Below are 20,740 nucleotides of genomic sequence, written 5' to 3' on the forward strand. Positions count from 1 at the left end.
CCCACGTCACTAGAGGTGAATACCAGGTCTAAGGCATGTCCATGACTATGAGTTGGGCCCAACTTATTCAGGGACAGCCCCATGGAGGCCATGCTTTCCACGAAGTCCCGAGCGGCCCCTTGTAAGGTCGTGTCGGCATGGATGTTAAAATCCCCTAGGACAACCAAGCTAGGTGTCTCCAGGAGAACATCCGCCACGACCTGAAGCAGCTCGGACAGGGAATCCTTGGTGCAGCGGGGAGGTCGGTACACCAAAAGGAATCCTGTACTGCCCCTATTGCCCAACTTCCAGAACGTGCACTCAGAAAACTGGGTCTTCCCAGTAGGACGCCTGATGCAAACTAATGACTTCCTAAAAATCACTGCAACCCCCCCCTCCCCGCCCACATGACCTGGGTTGCTGTGCGTAAGAGAAACCCGGTGGGCAAACGGCAGCAAGGACAGGCCCATCTGCTTCCTCCAACCAGGTCTCTGTCACACATGCCAGGTCAAATCCTCCATCCACAATCAGGTCGTGGATGGCAGTGGTTTTATTCATCATTGACCTGGCATTACACAGCAACACCTTCAGGTGATGTGGGTTTCCCCTGTTGATTCCAGTATCCATCCAGTCAAGGCCAGACCCGGAGGCAGGGATAGTCTTCAAACAACGACTAAACCTGCCTCCTCGGTAATGACACGGTCTGGTCTTAGCGTAACTCCGCCTCCTGCCCATGATCACCGAGATCGGATGTCCCAGTGCTTCCGCCCCTGTGGAACTTGTCCCAGCCATCGTGTTGGCTGGGGCCCCACTCCCAAGCAGCCCTGATCCCACCCCTTAAAAACAAAATACAAACTATACAGAACCAATAAAACAACAGAAAACAAAAACAGAACAATTATACTAAAATTAATCCCCAACCAGATTATAAAACAATGTTCTCAGTTGTGCTATTCCAGTGGCAGCAAGGAGGTTTAAGTAGTGTGTGTGTGTGTGTGTGTGTGTGTGTGTGTGTCTGTGTATGTATATTCTTAACCAGTTTCAAAGATTTACATGCTTTCAAGTGAAGGAGACTAAAATGAAACATAGCTATTATTTTTCTTTCTTTGTTTAAAAAAGGTGTTTTTCCATTTTTAAAAGAGGTAAGACACAGTGTGGTGCACTGCATGTGGGAAGGAATGCAACATACATCACTGAATTTATCTTCAGATTGTCTGCTTGTTGTCAAATTCATTGTACACATCACCCCCAATGTCTGCACTTACAGCCCAAACATCTGCAGGGAGGGGGCCCATGTACATAGAACTGTATGCACAAAGGCTTTCACGGAATCTGGAACCCTCGACTCCCCTGACATCAGAGGAATTGTGCAGACATCGAGGGGAGGGGGACACATCCAATGTCAGGGATTAGGCTACTTGGTGTACCCCAACTCCTTATTCCCATGTTGTTCAACACAGGAGCAAAGGCAAGCCCAGGCAGGGCTAAAACAGGAGAGTGTGGGAGACTTGCGTGTGGAATCAGGTGCTCGTGCATCCTTAATATGTGGCAGGGCAGAGGGAGGATAGGAGGATAGTACCAAACACTACCTCTGAAAACTTCTCAAGTCAACCTTCACCTCTTTGGCACCCTCCAGATTCTTTGGGCTATAACTCATATTGGCTGGGGTTGATGGGACTTGTAGGCCAAAACATTTGGAAGGCATCAGGTAAACAAAGGCCAATAGAAGTCATTTTATCCCAGTAGAGCTCCAAAACTGGACAATTTGGATGGAGGATGGGATTACTGGGGGGGGGGGTGGAGCCTCTAATTCCACCCCAATGTGCATGTACTACACAATCCACTGTTAGGAAATGCATGGGACATTGACTGGGTCCTGCCAGTACATAGGTACCTCGCAAGACGAATTCCTCGTAAGACGAAAAACTCGCAAGACGAAAGAGTTTTTTGTTTTTTGAGTTGCTTCGCAAGACGAATTTCCCTATGGGCTTGCTTCGCAAGACGAAAACGTCTTGCAAGTTTGTTTCCTTTTTCTTAAAACCGTTAATACCCAGGGAATCCGTGCTTCGCAAGACGAAAAATTCGCAAGATGCAAAAACTCGCAGAACGAATTAATTTCGTCTTGCGAGGTACCACTGTATCCTGTTTAGTTGGGCAAAGCAACTCTCAGTCGTAAGTTTTTAAATGGTCTTAAAGTGAGGAAGGACTTCAATAGTACATTTAGCAAGGTTACAAATTTACAATACATGGGTAATGCTAAAGTCCAGAACAAAAACTACTCCCATAATTGTTTTTCACTCAGGAGCTGCTCAGACATTTGCCAGAACGACTGTGGAAAAAGTACATACTGTACCCTCTTTCAGAGAACAGAAGAATACAAAATTAGTATATACTTTCTCAGAAACCACAAATTTAGGACAATAGAACTGATGCTCACATCTCAAACTGTTACTGCCAGTCATGCATTATGAATGCCAAACTTACCTATCATGGTGGATAATTAAACTAATTGCCTCAAATAGCACTGCATTCTTCGCATTTGAATGCTGTACTTTCTTGGATTTTGGAGGTTCTTGAGCTTTGTTAAGAATAGTTTCCAGACACTCGGTGAGACGACCTCTTGCTGAAGGATCTTCTGGGAGAAATAGAACGGTTAGGCAAGATCACCAGGCAATTTTTACAGCCTTTACTATCAAACCATTAAATGCCCATTAGATGGCATTGTTTCTCCAGTTTCAGAAAGCTGCATATGCACTAGCATTTTGGTTCTGCAAAGTTAGTTGTTTATCCTTCCATCATTACAGAATCACTGATCTGAAAGAGCCAAGTACCGAAAATTAAACCAAAGACCACTAAATGGGTTATCAAGTTTGATTTGATTATGGTGTTGCCAGAACATTTGCTCATGGTTTCAACATAATTAGATAATTAGATTGAAACCATAGTTAGAAATACTGGGAATATTATGCCTGCAGCAGACTTAGCAGTGGGGTTCATTATTTGAACCCCCCCTCTCTCTCTTTCTGCAAACATGTGCTGTTTTAGTGCAAATGGCTTCTCTCCTGTGTAAGCAAAGTGTGAAAGCAGAGTGATTGCAATGACTTTACCTGGAGGTGGGTAGCACTGCAGCAGCCTTAGAAGCTTCACAGATAACCACGGCGCTGGAACAAAGTAATAGGTATAATCCTGGAGATCAGTCGATGCAGACGTCACAATCTGCAAGACAAGAACTGTTATTTTCCTGCGGCGCTTTGTCCAGCTTAATAGATAATAATAAGCCATAGTAAAAAGATGCTGAACCTTAAAAAATGCAAGACAAGGCCCATGAGGGAAAAGACTGAGTAAGGCAATGTGGAGGGCTTGTCAGGGAGCTCAAAGACAAGCAAGCAGCCACTAGAGAAGAAACACAGAGGGGGAAATATGCTAGAGATCGGCAAGATCATGAATATGCTGGAAGAAGATGGAGAGTCATAAGAAAGGCTCTGCTGGATTAGACCAAAGCCCCATCTTGTCTAGCATCCTCTTCTCAACCAGATTCCCATGGGCAGCTTGCAAGCAGAACATGAACGTATCACCAGTAGTTGCTGGTTAGTTACATCATAACAACAACTAGTTCACATAATAGTAGAACAAAGGAACAATAGATTGGAATTAGCACACAAGTGCCACAATTCATCATTTGTATAAACTTGTATAAACTGCTTTTGAATTATGGTGCTGGAGGAGACTCTTGAGAGTCCCATGGACTGCAAGAAGATCAAACCTCTCCATACTGAAGGAAATCAACCCTGAGTGCTCACTGGAAGGACAGATTGTGAAGCTGAGGCTCCAGTACTTTGGCCACCTCATGAGAAGAGAAGACTCCCTGGAGAAGACCCTGATGTTGGGAAAGATGGAGGGCACAAGGAGAAGGGGACGGCAGAGGACGAGATGGTTGGATAGTGTTTTCGAGGTTACCAGCATGAGTTTGACCAAACTGCGGGAGGCAGTGGAGGACAGAGGTGCCTGGCGTTCTCTGGTCCATGGGGTCACGAAGAGTCGGACACGACTAAACGACTAAACAACAACAACAACATAAACTTCAACTTCCTATTTCAATAGCAATTTAACGGGAGTGGGGAGGAACCTGGCAGCACAAGAGAGATTATCAGTGATTGCCAATTACTTGTCTGAGGACAGACCAACAACTCAAAGCAGGAAGTCAGAGACTGTAGCTGCAAGCTCTCCATTACAGCTCTGTGTGATCATATACGCCCTCAGCAAGCAACCCCAACAAATCTCTATTGCAGGAGGCTGGGTTGACTCAGGAAGGCTGTTAATTTGTTCTTCTGAATGATGAATGGGCCAGGATGATGGGAGCATTTCCACAAGGGAAGACAACAGGAAATTTGACAGAGGCAGATACAGCTGGGCAGAGGTTCTGGGCGAGGAGGAGTTTAGAACGATAACGTTTTTAGACCAGACAACAAGACAGATTTTCCCAAACTCAGCTGTATCAAACCAGTGTACAGTGCTTGAATATGCCTTTTGTACTTTCTGCTGAGGGACGGCAGATTCTCAATTACATCATGCTTTTCAAGGGAAGGGCAGATAAAAGACTGTGCTTGAGATCTGCAGGAGGGGCAGGAAGGATAGAAAAAATCTGGACAGAAAGCTTTAAAATACTCTATGTTAAATTAGGGAAAATGGGGAAAACAACGGATGTCCACACTGAATATCCATGAGATTGTGGTGAGAAGGAAGAGGAAAGGAAAGAAGATAACAGTCTGCAAGAGAAATTGAGGACTGTTTAGATTAACAATAAGCCATAAGACTATTTTGCATGGCTTGCAGGACAGAACAATCCCCTCTCCTTTCCCATACACTGTTCCAAGGTGTCTTGGAACAAGTTTAAATCGAGGGCTGGCCATACCATAAGGCAGAGCAAGGTAGCCACCTCAGCTGGCAGATGTTGGGTGGAGAGTGGAGAGTGGCAGCCAGAAATTAGATGACAACAATGTGTCCATGCATCCCCTAAGCTGTCCTCCTGTCCTCAGATGTGGTGGCGGATATTGCCCCATTGCTGGCATTCAATGGCCAGTTCCACTTACTTCTGTGTGCAGATTCTGGGATGGAAGGGGGAGTGAGATCATCATCCAGTCCTTCACCTCAGGCAGCAAAATCTTTGGCTAGCCTGGCTGGGGTTCAAGTTTCCAAAGTAGCAAACCAATCATGCCACTAATCTCTAAGTGTCTACTGTCAAGAATCCATCCTGCATTGATTAGGCAGAATGCCTTGCGGAACAAGAGCTTGCTACCTGCAAACAGGCCTCAGCGGGACCTGGCTCCCTGCAGGAATTAAGTACAATGTGCAGCAGAAAACTGGTCAACTATCATCTTAAGAACTACTGCAATGGCAGCAGCCCTATCTTTGGCTACTGGCATCACAACCAGCAGCAACTCCTTTAAGTGTACAGTTGAGCAGGCATTATTGCTCAGGCATTATTGCTCAACACAACCTGCGACAAAGCTACAGGTATATATGCTGGGAAATATTTCTGTACTTATCTGGCCTTTGAAACTTCAGTTAGCTTTCGTTTTTAATAGATTACCGTTGCAGATAATGTCATTGAGACTGTTCAGTAGTGCACCAATGAATGGAATTGCCAAACTATATTACCAAAAAAAAAAAAAAAAGACTACAAGGCCTTGATCACAGATAGCATAATTTTCTTCCTGCTCCGGTAGCTACTGAAGTGGAACCCTGGCCTTCCAAACTTCTTGCAATTAAGGAGTGGCTTTGCCTGCAAAGCCTCAAAATATTATTTACAATTTAATTTCAGCTATACCTATACAGGCGTGTTTATCTGCCATCTCCTGCACAGCTAAGAATTTTTTTTTAAGTGATTGGATCAGCCCAACACAATCACTGTGCATGAGATATTGCACAGCAAATTACATCTCTTTGCCTTCAGCTACTCTGCCTGTCAAACTATCAGAACGGCTCTCATACCAACTGCACTTCAGCTTCCCATGAGGCTAAACCAGATGGTTAATCTAATCAGCCAGCTTAATTTAGTTTTAGCCTAGTTTCATTCCAGCACTTGCGTCTAAACAATAAATTGCTTACCCTGCTGAGTCTGGAGACAGCCAGAGACACGGAGGTTTTAAATTCATCTGGATTCTTTTGTGCCAGAGTGGTGATCAAACTTGTAGCAGCAGTAACCACACCCTGGAGAAAAACAGGATTACAGCTCCCTGAAATCCGTTCCAATTACTAAGCACATGCATTGTATACCAAGAGCACCATTAAGTTTCATTTATTATGCCACACATACTTTACACCACAGGGCTGTACTTTTTAACCAAAAGAGGGCAAATATCCAAGATGGTATAGCCTCCCCCACACCCCAAAATACCCCCGTTTTATTGCCATCCTCCCATCGTACTTGCTCCATGAGCCCAGAAGGCATTGTCTTAACTGCTGGCGGGAGTGCGAGCACCTCTATCAAAAAGAGAAACGTGTTGCTCTTCAATAAATATAGTTAAGATGGCAGACTGTGAGAGGATGGGCCCATTTCCCAGAGCCAAAGTCCCCAACATCAAGCCCATCCACAGGTCTCTCAGTTTCCGGGGATATTATTAAAGCCAAATTGCCTATTAAGCTGGATGCACAGGATCTCCCACAGTTTGTTCTTTTCCAAGCACCAATAACGCCACAGGGGAACAAGATCATGAGATCAGAGCTAGTCTTTGTACCGTATTTCCCCCTACAGAATTTGTATTTCCCCCTACAGAAAAAGTAGCAGCTTGGAGTGGGATTTAGACCAGAACGGGAGAAGTTACCTTCCCCCAGCCTGCCATCATGTCATGATCTCAATCTAATTTCCCCCAAAGCTGCAAAGAGAGAAAGGAAAAGAAAAGAAAGAAAAGAAAGCTGTGGGAGACGCTGCTCATAGACTGTCCACATCATGCCTTGTTTGGCCCTTAGGCATCTACTGGCAGCATAAAAGCTTTCTACTCTTCTGCTTCAAAAATGATTCAATCCTTTATTTGGCTCAAAACGGACCAACTGTATTACAGTGGTACCTCAGGTTAAGTACTTAATTCGTTCTGGAGGTTCGTTCTTAACCTGAAACTGTTCTTAACCTGAAGCACCACTTTAGCTAATGGGGCCTCCTGCTGCCGGAGCACGATTTCTGTTCTCATCCTGAAGCAAAGTTCTTAACCTGAGGTACTATTTCTGGGTTAGCGGAGTCTGTAACCTGAAGCATATGTAACCTGAAGTGTAGGTAACCCGAGGTACCATTGTAATGTATTTAGATGTTTTATTAATGTAATTTATATAAAAAAAACTGGGATATGACTTCTGACAAGTATATTGTGTTTTTCCTAGTATGGCCTAATCCATTTTCCCCCCAGTCACCTGGCTACTCTTACCCAGCTATCCCTTATTTCCATTTTAGGATTTACGTGGTATGGTATGGTATGGTATGGTATGGTATGGTATGGTTAGGACTTTCCTCTTCCCTGCATATCTTGTTTCTGTATACCAGGGATTGCCAACCAATTAAAAGTCCATGGGCACATTTGCATTTGGGGGTGTCTTGGACACCATCTCTTCTGGTCACTTCTCCCCCTTCCTTTGGGTTAGCCCCAACAGGAAAGGAAAGAAAGTGCATGCACACACACAATTTGATCTTGGAGGAGATTTCATCGGAACCTTGAAAAGTTCATAGAACTGGAAAAGGGAAGTGGGAAAGTGTGTCATTCTTCCAGCTTCCTCCTTCAACTCGAGGTGCTTTGCCAAGGGAGAAAAAGGTGACCGCCTTCACCACCAAGGCAGCAGTGAGAAGGTGCTCAGAAGACTTCAAAGGGGTCATTGCATCCACTAGCGCCATATTGGCAACCCATACTGTATACTATTTATTAGGCTTGGGTGATATTGCAGGAGGGGGCAGGGAGAAAGAGACTCTGAAATGACCAATTAATTTAAAATATATATACACATATTGATTCATGCAACAGTTCTCTGGATTATATAATTTTCTTTTTCCCCCAGTAAAATTGTTTTTTAAAAGCAGATGTGTATCTTCTGTAGCCTGCAATAATGGACTAAAATAAGGCAAACTACAATCTCAGGATCCCAATGTCCTCTTACAAAAGGCTATGCATGCCCTGCCACCTTCTGTAACTGGCCTGTACATGACCTTGCCCTATATTGGGGTAATGCATTCAAATATTAACCAAATCCACTGTTGACTTTAAAAAAAAACAAACAAACAAACCACCATCAAGAGAGAAAGAAAATAACTCATTCCCTTTTGCAAAGATACAATGCAAACAACTAGGAAAGACCCTTTCTTGGTCGGCCGCTGGTCTGGCACACAGAAAACTGTATTTTGATTTGTGCTGAAATCCCCGATCAGTCCCTAGATTGTGTGACTAGTGATAAGTCACCCTCGTACCAAGAGTAAAACTAGCTGGTTGTTTACTTCACAGGATCTTGGACAAGAGAGTTTGCAAAGCACTCTGTACATGAGGAGTTCCGTATAAAATGACAATTTCTGCTCAAAGACAAAAGGAAAGCAGTTATGGCACAGATGCAGCTTATCTGTGGACTGTAACCTGCATGCATATTACCAGAAACATCACTGAACGCACTGCAGTGTCTTTTCAAAAGCTTGTTCATTTTACTAGGCAGGATCCTGAATACCTTAAGGATCATTCCTTTCATTCCTTTGCCACATGGAGTTTGGCACATGAGTTTGTGGCAGACCTGAACAGGAATGGGCGGCAAGCTTGGCCAGTATATGACACTGCCTGAAGCCTCTTCAGCAAACTGCTGTGCCACTTCCTGCCTTTTCCCAGGCGATAACAGGGATGAAGTATGCTCATCTGAGCCTGGCTGGGTTCAGAAGGCCAGGCATAATCCTTTCAATCCCTGAACTTCTTTCTGCAAGTGCTCAAAATCCAAGCTTTCAGGAAAGGAAGTCCTGCAGCATTTTTTTCCTAATCCCATTGCAAGCTCATGGTGCTGCTTCCCTCCATTAGTTTACTTGTGGGCAGGAAAAACACAATGGGAGGACTTCAGTACAGTACTAAGATGCATACAGTACTAAGATTATTGTTCCAGAATGATTCCCATTGTTCCAGAAAGACCCCTTCTCTCGCCATTCCTCTGTGCACTGTTTTAGGGGTTCTTCCATATACCCCCAAGCCAATCTAGAGGGGGCATATGGGGTAAGGTTACCAGATTTTTTCCAATGAATCCGGGGACACTTTTCAACTTCAATGGATTTTGTATGGGGACTGATTTGTAAATCCGGGGACTGTCCCCAGGAAACGGGGACGTCTGGTAACCTTAATATGGGGAAGCAGAGCAGGGGAAAGTCCTATTGCATAAGCAGAAGTCTTTATACAGGGCCTCTGCTGACAGGACACATTAATTGAGCCTTGACCACAGTATGGACAAAGCCAGGTAACCAGCAAGGCTTGAACTCCCCGCATCCACATCTTCTAATCTCACACCACAGGTATATTTTCATGTCTCCATAAGAAGTAATGGTTCCACGACTTCCTATGGGGAAGGAAATGGATGCTTCCAGAGTGAAAAGAGGAGAGGGGGCTGAAAGCCAGTCCCCATGTTACCCACAAGGACTAGCTTCTGGGCCCTCCCCCAATATGAGTCTGATGGGTCGTTTGAGACCAAGAAAAAAGAGCTCCCCAGATAGGCCCTCATACTATCTCAACACAACTGATTCAAGTTTGGATTTTAAAAAAGAAGAATTTGGCAAATTCCGAGATTGAGAAGAAAACTTTTGAAAGCTCACTCATCTCTAGTCCAGAAGCAACTTGACCCCAAAGCATTAGTGTAGCACATCTCACCGTTAGGAGTTGACCAATGGCAAACTTGTCAAATACTTGCTTCCATGGTTCTACATAATTAAATTCTGAATCTAGACAATCAAATATTCACACTTCCAAGAGAAAAAGATCTAGTCTAGTCAAGTGAGCTTACCAGATGCTGGTCGTTGAGAAGGTGCACAACTCTGGAGGTCCAGTCTCCCATAGGAACCAGGTCAGGAGAAGTCCTGTATAATCTTAGCAAGCACAGGGCTGCACTCTGCTTCACACTGTCCATGGTGTCTCTGCAACAGAAAAACAAAGCTGCTCAAGGGCTTCTCAAACACCCAAAATTCTTCAGCAGCAGCTCCTAGAAGACAGCAAGGCTGGACCATTTCCCTATATACAAGCTCGTACCCATCCACATTCAAAGTTGCACACACTGCAAGCAGTAACATGAGTACCAAAAATACATGGGAGTACTGCCATCGTGTCAGCTCCGAAAAAAGGCCACAGATGCAACAAAGTACACATAACTTTCCAGTTCATGAAACTGGCATACTGTTTCTGTCAGCAGGAACATTTGTATATGTAGGAAACATGGCAAGGCCACTGATTGTGGGAATGTGTTCTTTAGCCAGGAGGCTGCATATGTTTATACCACATGAGTCTAATGAATGAGATGCCATATGTAACCTATTTTTGCAGTACAACAGATTATTAAGAATCTATATTTTCCAAGGTTAGGCTTTGTATTGTATGAATATAATCTCTGTAGATAAATTCATTTTGGCTCCTTCACGCCAAAGAAACATTCATTTGGAAGCATCTGGGTTAAGAAAACACCCCACAACACTTGAAAGATATATATATAAATGGATGTGATGCCAGCACTTAAGCAAGCACTCTCACTTTTCAAAAGGGCTGGTCGTCCGTGAGGGCTGCAGTTGTTTAGCCATCCAGTTGTTTAAATTTGTATCCACAGAATAATTCTCAGCCATCATACCATTTTATAAAACAAATTAATATAAAAAGTTGGTTAACACAGATACACATTTCAAATCCATGTGACACCGAAAGCGGTAAGCCTATTAGCAATAAAGCAATACCACACAAAGGCGGGGGGGCCAAACCAAAAGAGCTTTCAGGAACAAATGAGTCTTCTCTCGTTCCAGAGTGGAATAGGATCTCCTATGGATTTCCTTTAGGAGGCTGTTACTCCACATTCAGTCAGCAAATGTTTAGATACTTGGCTGCATCCCAAGAATCAGTTTAATTGCCTTCTTTCTGTCAAGCCCCTGAAATTCCCACGGAGTACCTACCCAGCTACAAGTATTTTTGGAATTTCTCCAGCAAATGCTTCCGCCATCTCTCTGCTGCCCACATTGGCAATGCAGTGCAGAGCGAGTCCCATGAAAGTGGGGTTGCGGCTGGCCAAGTCGTTCTTGATTGCGTTATTGATCAGGCGGATCAGCTCGCTGTTTGAATTCACAAGCACGGAGATGAACAGATAGCCCTGGAATTAAGAGAAGAATTAGTAGTGGGCAGCAGGGGAAGTGCTTAGTAGGCAACATTGCTTTATAACAAATGGCTCCTGTGCCATTTATGAGGTAGGTCAGGGTTGGCCTAGGCTGCATTCAGCCTTGGCCAACCCTCTGGGGACTGCATGCCAGGGGTTGACGTGGCCCACCATGCTCTTGCATATACACCTACAGGGCATGCACACGTACAGGGTCACAGCCCCTGATACTGAATGAGGAGGGAATGCTCTCTCTCTCCCCTCTCGGTCAAATGATCGGCTGACCATGGAAACCTGGGATAGGAGAATCTGCATCCTCAACAGGCCTCTAGGATGGAGAGAGATGCTTAAACCACTCCACCCACCCCAGCACCACATATGCTTCCTCACTCCTATTTTTGCTGCTACCACCAAAAAACAATGGCTATTTGGGATGCAGGGACAGATGAATTTGTTTTGGGAGAAGGATCAAGACCCTGCACTCGGTGCTGGCCACTCCTGATTGTGAATTATTCAGGCTTCTCAAGAATAATGGTTTAAGGACCTCACCTAAAAGCCAGACATATCACAATGGGGCCAGTTTTCACTCTAGGTACATACAAATAAAAGCCAAATGTAAATTAATTTGACAGGTGGGGATCCTGCTTAGATGTATGCATATCAAAACACAGCATTTAAAAGTCATACTGGATGAGATCCAGACATTTCTGGAAAGGGGAAAATTTATGTGTGCAGGGGGATTTCTCTGTAGTGTACATCTCTAGTGCATAACTAGAGAAATAAGGAATCCTAGCTGGTTTATTCATCGCTAATGGTTCACCTTAATCAGCCTCTGCTTGATTATTATTTTTTAAGAGGGAAAAGGGAGATGGGTCCCTAGCATGAATCTCTCTTTCAAACCAGATGCTTATAGGGCAATCTGGCTGAAACTCTAAAATAGCCATATATATATTTTTAACCATGTACTATACTGTATTAGAAATATTTTCTCTTATGTTTGAATACCAAGAGATTCCTATTTTCTAATTTAATAAAAGTAATGATTAATGTTGTCTATTATCCCAATCCATAATAATAATAATAATAATTTATTTATACCCCCACCTCTGGTTTTATACATTCTGCATCAGCGTCTGCTTGAAGGTTCTGCTGTGCTGCACCTGATATTTTGCTGATGCACCCCTACATGCCTAGATGCCAAATGTGAAACACATTTCAAGCACTGACAGCTGCCATTTGTGTCCCTTGTGTGTCTGCTGACTGTAATGCATCCTTGAATTCTGACAATGCCTCTTACTTGCCTAGATGGAGGGCAGAGAGGAGAGTACACACGTACAGAGACTAGCCCACTGCATAAAGGTGTCATTCACATTAGTAGGTCTACCCACTGTTGCCTCTGGCCCTGCTCAACACCAGCATGTGGCCTTCAGAAGGTTGCCCAGAAGGAAACATGGCCCTCAGGGTGAAAAATGTCCCCACCCTTGACCTCCAATATTATATGGGAAGTGGGTAGTGTATATATATATTTCAACGCTATGCATGAAAGGGACATGACTTACTATTTGCTTCTCTGTGTATTTGTTCGAACTCAGGAGATTCACAGCCTCCATGTGGCCAAAATCAATATCATGCCCCAGGAGGAAGATGAAAAGCAGCTTGCAGACGTACTTTTTCTTACTGTAGCCATCAAGGGCTTTATCACCTAGTGAGCAATTAAAGACAAAATAAAAAGCCATAAGCAAAAAATGCTGTGTGCCAATGCCTGAAGCTTACTGCATTTTCCATGCCAACTGGCAGAGGTGCCCCAGGGTCTCAGATACGAGTCTCTCTCAGTCTCTGGCTTCTCCAGGTAGAGCTGAACCTGTGACCTCCTAACATACCAAACATGTGCTCTGCCACTGAGGTACAGTCCCTCTCCCACTTTTCAAAATTGGTTATCCATTCAAGGGTTCCCATCCTCAGAAAAGTGCACCCAAACAATCTATTACAGTGCCACCTTTACTCATGCCATGCATCAACACATCTCTTCAAATGTAACAGTAAAAGTATCAAACATGGTGCTGGATCAGCCAGAAGTAGAAATCAGGAGTCTTTGGGGTGACTATTTCTGCATGTCACCCTGAGCCCCATGGAGATGTCATCACCACATGTTTAAGCTAGGTATTGCAGCACTGTGGAAAAGGAGTATGCAAGCTGAACCGACACCTATATCCAATGATTAGGCAACAACAGCTGCTGGTGTCTTGTACTCAACTGGATATGTTTAACAGATCTGGGGGGGGGGGTGTGGTTGTCTGCTTAATAGGAAGCACCCAGCGGACTAGACCGGAAAATGCATGTGTGAATCCACCTTCAAAACAGGGGGGGAAAGCAGCATGTCCCATTAGGCAACCTGTGAAACACAAGAGCTAAGGATACGGGCAGCAACAATGCCAGACATCAGCCATGTAGCTCTCCTTACCTTGGGAATATAGCTTCAGATACAGTGCAAATTTCTAACAAGCAAAACTGTTACGCAAGACCAGGGTCAGAAATTCAGCTGTGGAGAAATGGGGACACGTTTGCCTCTCGGCAATTTTTCTTCTTCACGAAGAGACATACAAGAGATTGTTGGCTGCATGTTTAGAGCATCCTTCTGGTTACATAGCTAATATAATTGGTGAAGTAGTACAGACATGTCAGGGGATGCCTTATGTCCAGGATATCTTTGCTTAGTCTAAATATATATATATATCCCCCACCCCCACACAGGCAAGTTCAACTGCCTCAGTCTCTAGACTACAGCACAGCTACTTACTTTCGAGTCAAGAAATTAGAAAGGGTGAAATTGCCTCTATTAATGCAAAATAACACATTTTTTAAAAGATAGGCATTAGTGGTCCTTGTTTTGGCATCTTGCTTGTACAGTAAAAAGGCAAACCACATACAAAGAAAATCTCACTACACATATCCATGCTTTGGATTAAAGCACATTTTCCTCCAGAACCAGAGTTTTGTGACTCAACACAGTGAGTTTCAGAACTGGACGTGAGAGAAAGATAAAGTGGCTAGATAGAGGCAATGTTTCCGGTTGCTTTAAAATCAGTACAAGAGAAACAGGAAGAAAGAGAATGCAAGTCAGCATTTGTCAGACACAATGACTGGGTCAAAGGAGACTTCCTTTTCTTGGAAAGGCTTTTGTTGAACTAGCAATGCTTTTTACTCAACCAAAGCATGACAGAAGTTTGTGGATCCAATTTCTCCAAATCTGATGTATACTGAAGCGTAGCCACTTGCAGAAACAGACACGTAACAAGTAGTGTGGTATTTGTTCAACAGGGGAATATGTCATATCTCTCTCTCTCTCTCTCTCTCTCTCTATATATATATATATGTAATTGAGGATCTTAGTTGACATTTCTAAGCACCTTGATTGACCTTTTATGAGCACTTAGAACTGACAAGAAAGCTGTCAGCGAAGGCATGCATATTATAAATTGTAAACATGATGAAACTTAACCAAACCTATAAAAAAAATTAAGGTTATCTTGTATTTGGACATAGTGCAGAATAAGACCATACCAGGTTAACACATACCAGTAGTTTACTTTAATATACAATATATAAAGAGGAAGTTTCTCAGTGTGTGATGATGCTTAGCCAATTTGCCTTCATCACATGGAGAGCTACTGCTTGATTGTTGCTGGGTATAAACAAGCATACTTGTGTTGACTGAGAGACTTAAGACAGTCAGGGGTTCAATTATCTCCAGGAATATCTCCTCCGCTGTGAAACGGTACCTCTCAGTTTGAAACTACCAGTTAGGCTCCGCTGAAAACACCACCTTACACATTGCCCAGGCTGGCCACCATGAAGTAGAAGGACTTTTCTGATGCAGTTTTGGAATGCCTTCCAGCCAGAAACCAGCGTGGCTCCGTCACCCTCCTACTATTTAATATGTTTATTTATTAAATTTATTTCCTGCCCTACCTCCAGGGCAGCAGTGGCAAGTTAATAACAAGGAGCCTTGGTTGACCACAAACTTGACATGAGCCAACAGTGTGATGCGGCAGCTAAAAAAGCCAATGCAATTCTGGGCTGCATCAATAGGAGTATAGCATCTAGGTCAAGGGAAGTAATAGTGCCACTGTATTCTGCTCTGGTCAGACCTCACCTGGAGTACTGTGTCCAGTTCTGGGCACCACAGTTCAAGGATGACACTGACAAACTGGAACATGTCCAGAGGAGGGCAATCAAAACGGTCAAAGGCCTGGAAACGATGCCTTATGAGGAACGGCTAAGGGTGCTGGGCATGCTTAGCCTGGAGAAGAGGAGGTTAAGGGGTGATATGATAGCCATGTTCAAATATATAAAAAGGTTGTTTTCTGCTGCTCCAGAGAAGCAGACACGGAGCAATGGTTCCAAACTACAAGAAAGAAGATTCCACCTAAACATTAGGAAGAACTTCCTGACAGTAAGAGCTGTTGAACAGTGGAATTTGCTGCCAAGGAGTGTGGTGGAGTCTCCTTCTTTGGCGGTCTTTAAGCAGAGGCTTAACAACCATATGTCAGGAATGCTCTGATGGTGTTTCCTGCTTGGCAGGGAGTTGGACTCGATGGCCCTTGTGGTCTCTTCCAACTCTATGATTCTATGATTCTATTCTATGATTCTTTTTTCTGTGCCTTTGGAAGTTGTTGACCTTCCATCCCCTGTTCTGATGCTCAAATATTTACTTACCAGTTTGGTTTCTACAGCTTACTTATTATATAGAACATGCATTTTGGAAATTATCTCCAAAGACAAGTTCTGTATCCAAGTCTTCTGTTTAGCATTGTGCATTGAACTAGACTAGGCAGGCACATGAGAGTTACATACCAATGTCACAAAAATTGTTTTCAGATTTCCAAGTCCTGTTCCCAAAAGGTAAAGGACCAGTGAAAGTTAAGTCCAGTCGCAGACAACTCTGGGGTTGCGGCACTTATCTCACTTTACAGGCCAAGGGAGCCGGTGTTTGCCCTCAGACAGTTTTTCCAGGTCATGTGGCCAGCATGACTAAGCCGCTTCTGGCGCAACGGAACACTGAAACCACAGCAGCACACAGAAACGCCGTTTACCTTCGTGCCGGAGTGGTACCTATTTATCTACTTGCACTTTGACGTGCTTTCAAACTGCTAGGTTGGCAGGAGCAGGGACTGAGCAATGGGAGCTCACCCCGTCACGGGGATTCAAACCGCCGACCTTCTGATCGGCAAGCACAAGAGGCTCAGTGGTTTAGACTACAGTACCACCCGCGTCTCTGTTCCCAAGCAGGATGTATAAACTAGCATATCTCATCCAATTAATGAGTTTGTTTTTAGGGATCACAGAAAGGCCTTTTCACTGACCCACTAGAAGACATCCATGAAGCCAGGGTTTTTCAACCAGTGTGCTGAGGCACCCTGGGGGTGCCATAGGCAACACTGGACTCTGACCCTAGTTCATTCCCTCCCTCCTCTGATGCCCCCTCACATCTTTGTCTCTTTTGGGCCACTAAGCCTGGGGGCATCCTCTTCCCAGGCCCGAAGGGGGGGAGGCAACTCTCTTGGGTGGGGGGGGGGTGGCTCAGAAACCAGGGACAGTGGCGACGGCTGCCCAGAGGACTCCCAAGAAGGGGAGAGAGGAGAGGAGGCTGGGGAAACACGAGAGAGTGTGTTTGAAAAGGGGTGAGGGGCTGCTGGCTCTGCAGACAAGGGGTGACATATCTGGGTTCCTGAGGCTTGGAACGCGTTTCCCCAGAGGAGAGCCACAGAACGAATGTAGTTGGTCAAGGGAGTTGTGGGCTCAAAAAGGTTGAAAACCTCTGCCTGACTAAGCCAAGCTGGCCTTGTTCTTTACTGACAATGAATAAATTTAGAACTTTTCAGTGCCCATCCTTTGAGCAGTGTCAGAAGAAAGAAGCAAAAGGCTCTACGATGGGAGGTAAAGTGAAACCTTGAGACATATTCTACATTTAGGGCTAGACATCTAGTCATGAAACAATGACTCTCCTCCCCCCCAAAAAAAAACCAATATCCCTCCCCCATGATGAATTTGATCATTACAGTAACTTTCTCAGGCTCTCAGAATTCAGGGCAGACCGACAGAAATTTGTATTTAAGGCAAAGGAGAGAGGCAGCTTCAGTTGTCGAGAAACTACTACAGATGGAGATGCAATGTTTAGCCTATGCAAATATGGCTTTTAAAAACCCAAACAAACATTTGAGAATCAAAATACTGAACGACCTGACCACCACAAAACACTTCTGCTCTTAAGTTATAAATAACTGTCTGGTGCTCAGTAATACCATTATCCTATAAGAACGGCTTTTAAAAGTTGCACATGAATTCATTTCAAACCAGCATCGTTCATGCATGTTAAAGTGAGACAGCTTCTGGAGCAGCAAAACCCCTGGAAGCCAAACTACATGCTACATGGAGAAGCATGTTATCTCCCTTTACTGTGTGTTTTTTAACATAAAGAGCCACTGTAGGATGCTGCTACAGAAAGCAGGTGGTTAGCCAGGTATTTGCTCCTAGCCCTAGCAGGAAAAGGACCCAGGGTGGGGAGGGGAGAGGAGCTGACTGAGTGGGTGGGGAAATAGCCTGAGAGGAAATGGTTAAGAAGCCTTAGCTCTGTTTGCCTTCTGCTCCTGATTTTATACACATATGTGACACTCTAAGGCTGCATACACAGCATATTCTCTGCCCTACTTCTCAAAGGATCCTGAAAACTGTGGTTTAAGAGTGCTGGGAATTATAGCTCTGTGTTGGAAAAACTACAGTTCTCAGGATTCTTTAGAGGAAGAATGTGTTTCAGGTGTAAGGTATGCACTGCAGCCTAGCTTTTTCCTGAATGGGATGCAGTAATGGTGTTGTAAGCAAAGAAGGGGATATGCACTGCCGTAGTCAGCTATTGTAGACCACTTCGGATATTAGGCATATACCTTTTTAAAAAACCGTAAACAGTGTTGATGTGACAAGCAAGGGTTTGCGCGCACCTGTATCACAACGAAGCACCAGTCAGAAAACTGGGTGTGGCCCTAGGCCAACCCCAACCTCTCTCACCACCAAAGGAACACAAGTGAATAGCAGAGAACCTGCACATACGACGCTGACACAAAACCCCACATATATTAAGTATAATAGAAACATTGTCACCTGACCCCACCCATCTTTTTTCCCCTCCCCCCATTTCCCCCTCTTCTTCCTTATGTCTCAACAAAAGAAACTGATCTGTAAAAATGTTACTTGGGGGGAAAAAGAGACAGAGAGAGATAGATAGAGAGAGACATTGCATATACTTTTGTAAACCAAGAAAATCTTTAATTAAAAAAACATTAAAAAAGAAAACTGGGTGTGGCAGTGATAAAGTCCTGTGAAACAGCCCCTTGGTCAGACTACAAAGTCAGTAAGTCTGGGAAGTGGCTGCTGTATTTTCCAAGTCTTAGATTTGTTGTTTACTCACTATTGCTTTAAGGGCATAATTAACATTTTAAAACCAAATACATAAAGGCAACATCTGTGTTTGCATGGATGAAGTTGCTATATCTAATCCTTCACTTTAGGCAACTTGAGCCCAGTCTTATGGAACTGTTTAATAAAGCTATTTGCAGCAGTACAGGACATAGTTTTCAGAGACCTTGTGTTGTCTTGAGTGATCTGCACCAACACAAGGCAAATCACTGATACAAATATACCCAACATCCAGATGATTACAGACACTCCAGTGCAGTGGTGGCCAAACTTGGCCCTCCAGCTGTTTTGGGACTACAGTTCCCATCATCTCTGACCACTGGTCCTGTTAGCTAGGGATGGTGGTAGTTGTAGTCCAAAAACAGCTGGAGGGCCAAGTTTGGCCACCACTGCTCTAGTGGGACCAAAGTGTCTCATAAACAAGTACTGAAATGATTTAAATGTTCATTCATGCTGTTTGCCATATCCTGTATTAAATGAACACTACTCTCTGTTTTAAAGTATTATGTCAAGTATTACATCAGCACTTAGGTTTAACCGTCTTAGCAGAAACTGGGAAATGAAATAATGAATTTACATGAGTTTTGAAAGCATTCTAAAATGTCTGAAATAGACATCACACTATATAATGGTTGAGCATGACATCTGAACATGGTACTTAATTGAGGCTTTTAATAATGCTTTTACAAATAATGGTTTAGTGTGATGAGCGAGCCTGGGGCTCACAGGATCCCCCTGCAGTATGGGTGCCTAGAGGATTTTGGAAGTTTTCACTTCTGGTTTCCATTAACCACTGTTTATCATGTCATCTGAACCTAAACCATGGCTTGTTTAAAAACATGCCAGCATTGTAAACTCATTGTTTGAAGCCAGTTTGTTTTAAACAAGCCAAAGTGAGTCTGCTCAGATGACTTAACTTGCTGTGGTTAAGAAGTAAACTTTGCTTCTGATCTCTACTCCTTGAGGTTTGGTGTCCTAACCAATTTGACAAGTTATCAAAAAGGTCTCTGCTCTCAGCTGATCTCATAAGGCAAGAATCTAGTCCAGAGACATCCAATGCAACACCCTCCAGATGTTGTTGGATTCCAACTCCCATCAGCCAGAGCTGGCATGATCAGATGTCAGAGATGATGGGAGCTTAAGCCCACAACATACAGAGGGAACCACATTAGCTGCACTTGATCGAGGTCATCATTCTTGAAATATTTTATGAAGCAGCACTGTTGAGCACTGCTGACTCCCTTAGAATGTTTTCTTACCCAGGACCCGTCTCTCGACATGCAGGACTTCATCTGCTTATGTGTACAGGGAGTTAGGATGACATATTCTAACAAGCTAGCTCTACGTAAACAATCTAAATGACACGATGGAAGAAAGCCAATTAGCCACTAGAAGTGGCAGCAGATTTCCAATATACATTTAATTTGGATGCTGCATATGAATCCCAAAGGACACACGTTTCCGGTAGTACTGATCAGTACAGCTGTCCATAATTATCCCCAGGTGCACTAGAGTGTATGAGGGTTTTTGCATTCAGCAGGCACGTCTTTCTGTACATAAAAGAGAGCTCTAAAGGCTGTGGCCAAAACTGCATGTTCAGATCAGACCCTTGTTAATTTCTATATTGGAGCATGGTGGTAAAAAAAATTGTAATGCCACTGTTCTACCAATTCAATGCAGATACCCAAGATTTCAAATCCTGGCAGACATCTTCGTTCAGCCCAGGCTGCCAGGAAATGGCTTGTTCACTTCTAATGGAGCAGAGATCAGCATTCTTTTATAAGAAGGGCAACACCTAATCCAGCAGATAGTAGCATCTGCACCAGGAGACAAACCGTTATCGTCTTTTCCAAGCAGTGTTTTTAGGAAATGTTTTCTTATCACAGGACAGTGAAGACACTGCACCACATGGCCTATCTTCTACAAAAAAACACACAGCAAGACTGGG

The 20,740-nt window shown here is 43.9% G+C and overlaps 1 protein-coding gene across 4 annotated transcripts in view; it reads right to left on the reverse strand.

The window, feature by feature from the left end:
- AP2A2 (adaptor related protein complex 2 subunit alpha 2) overlaps positions 1-20,740 on the reverse strand; it is a 63,104-nt gene that overhangs the window by 24,533 nt on the left and 17,831 nt on the right. For 2 of the 4 annotated variants that reach the window (XM_081922633.1, XM_081922635.1), the window contains exons 3-8: positions 12,882-13,024; positions 11,126-11,319; positions 9,979-10,108; positions 6,088-6,189; positions 3,087-3,195; positions 2,464-2,611 (exon numbers count right to left, since the gene is read on the reverse strand). In XM_081922633.1, the coding sequence (XP_081778759.1) occupies positions 2,464-2,611; positions 3,087-3,195; positions 6,088-6,189; positions 9,979-10,108; positions 11,126-11,319; positions 12,882-13,024 (826 nt within the window). Of the gene's footprint in view, positions 1-2,463; positions 2,615-3,086; positions 3,196-6,087; positions 6,190-9,978; positions 10,109-11,125; positions 11,320-12,881; positions 13,025-20,740 lie in introns of all 4 variants that reach the window. The other 2 variants (XM_081922632.1, XM_081922634.1) reach the window with 1 other exon arrangement.

Source organism: Podarcis melisellensis, assembly GCF_964234715.1.
Source record: "Podarcis melisellensis genome assembly, chromosome: 1".
Taxonomy (NCBI): Eukaryota; Metazoa; Chordata; class Lepidosauria; order Squamata; family Lacertidae; genus Podarcis; species Podarcis melisellensis.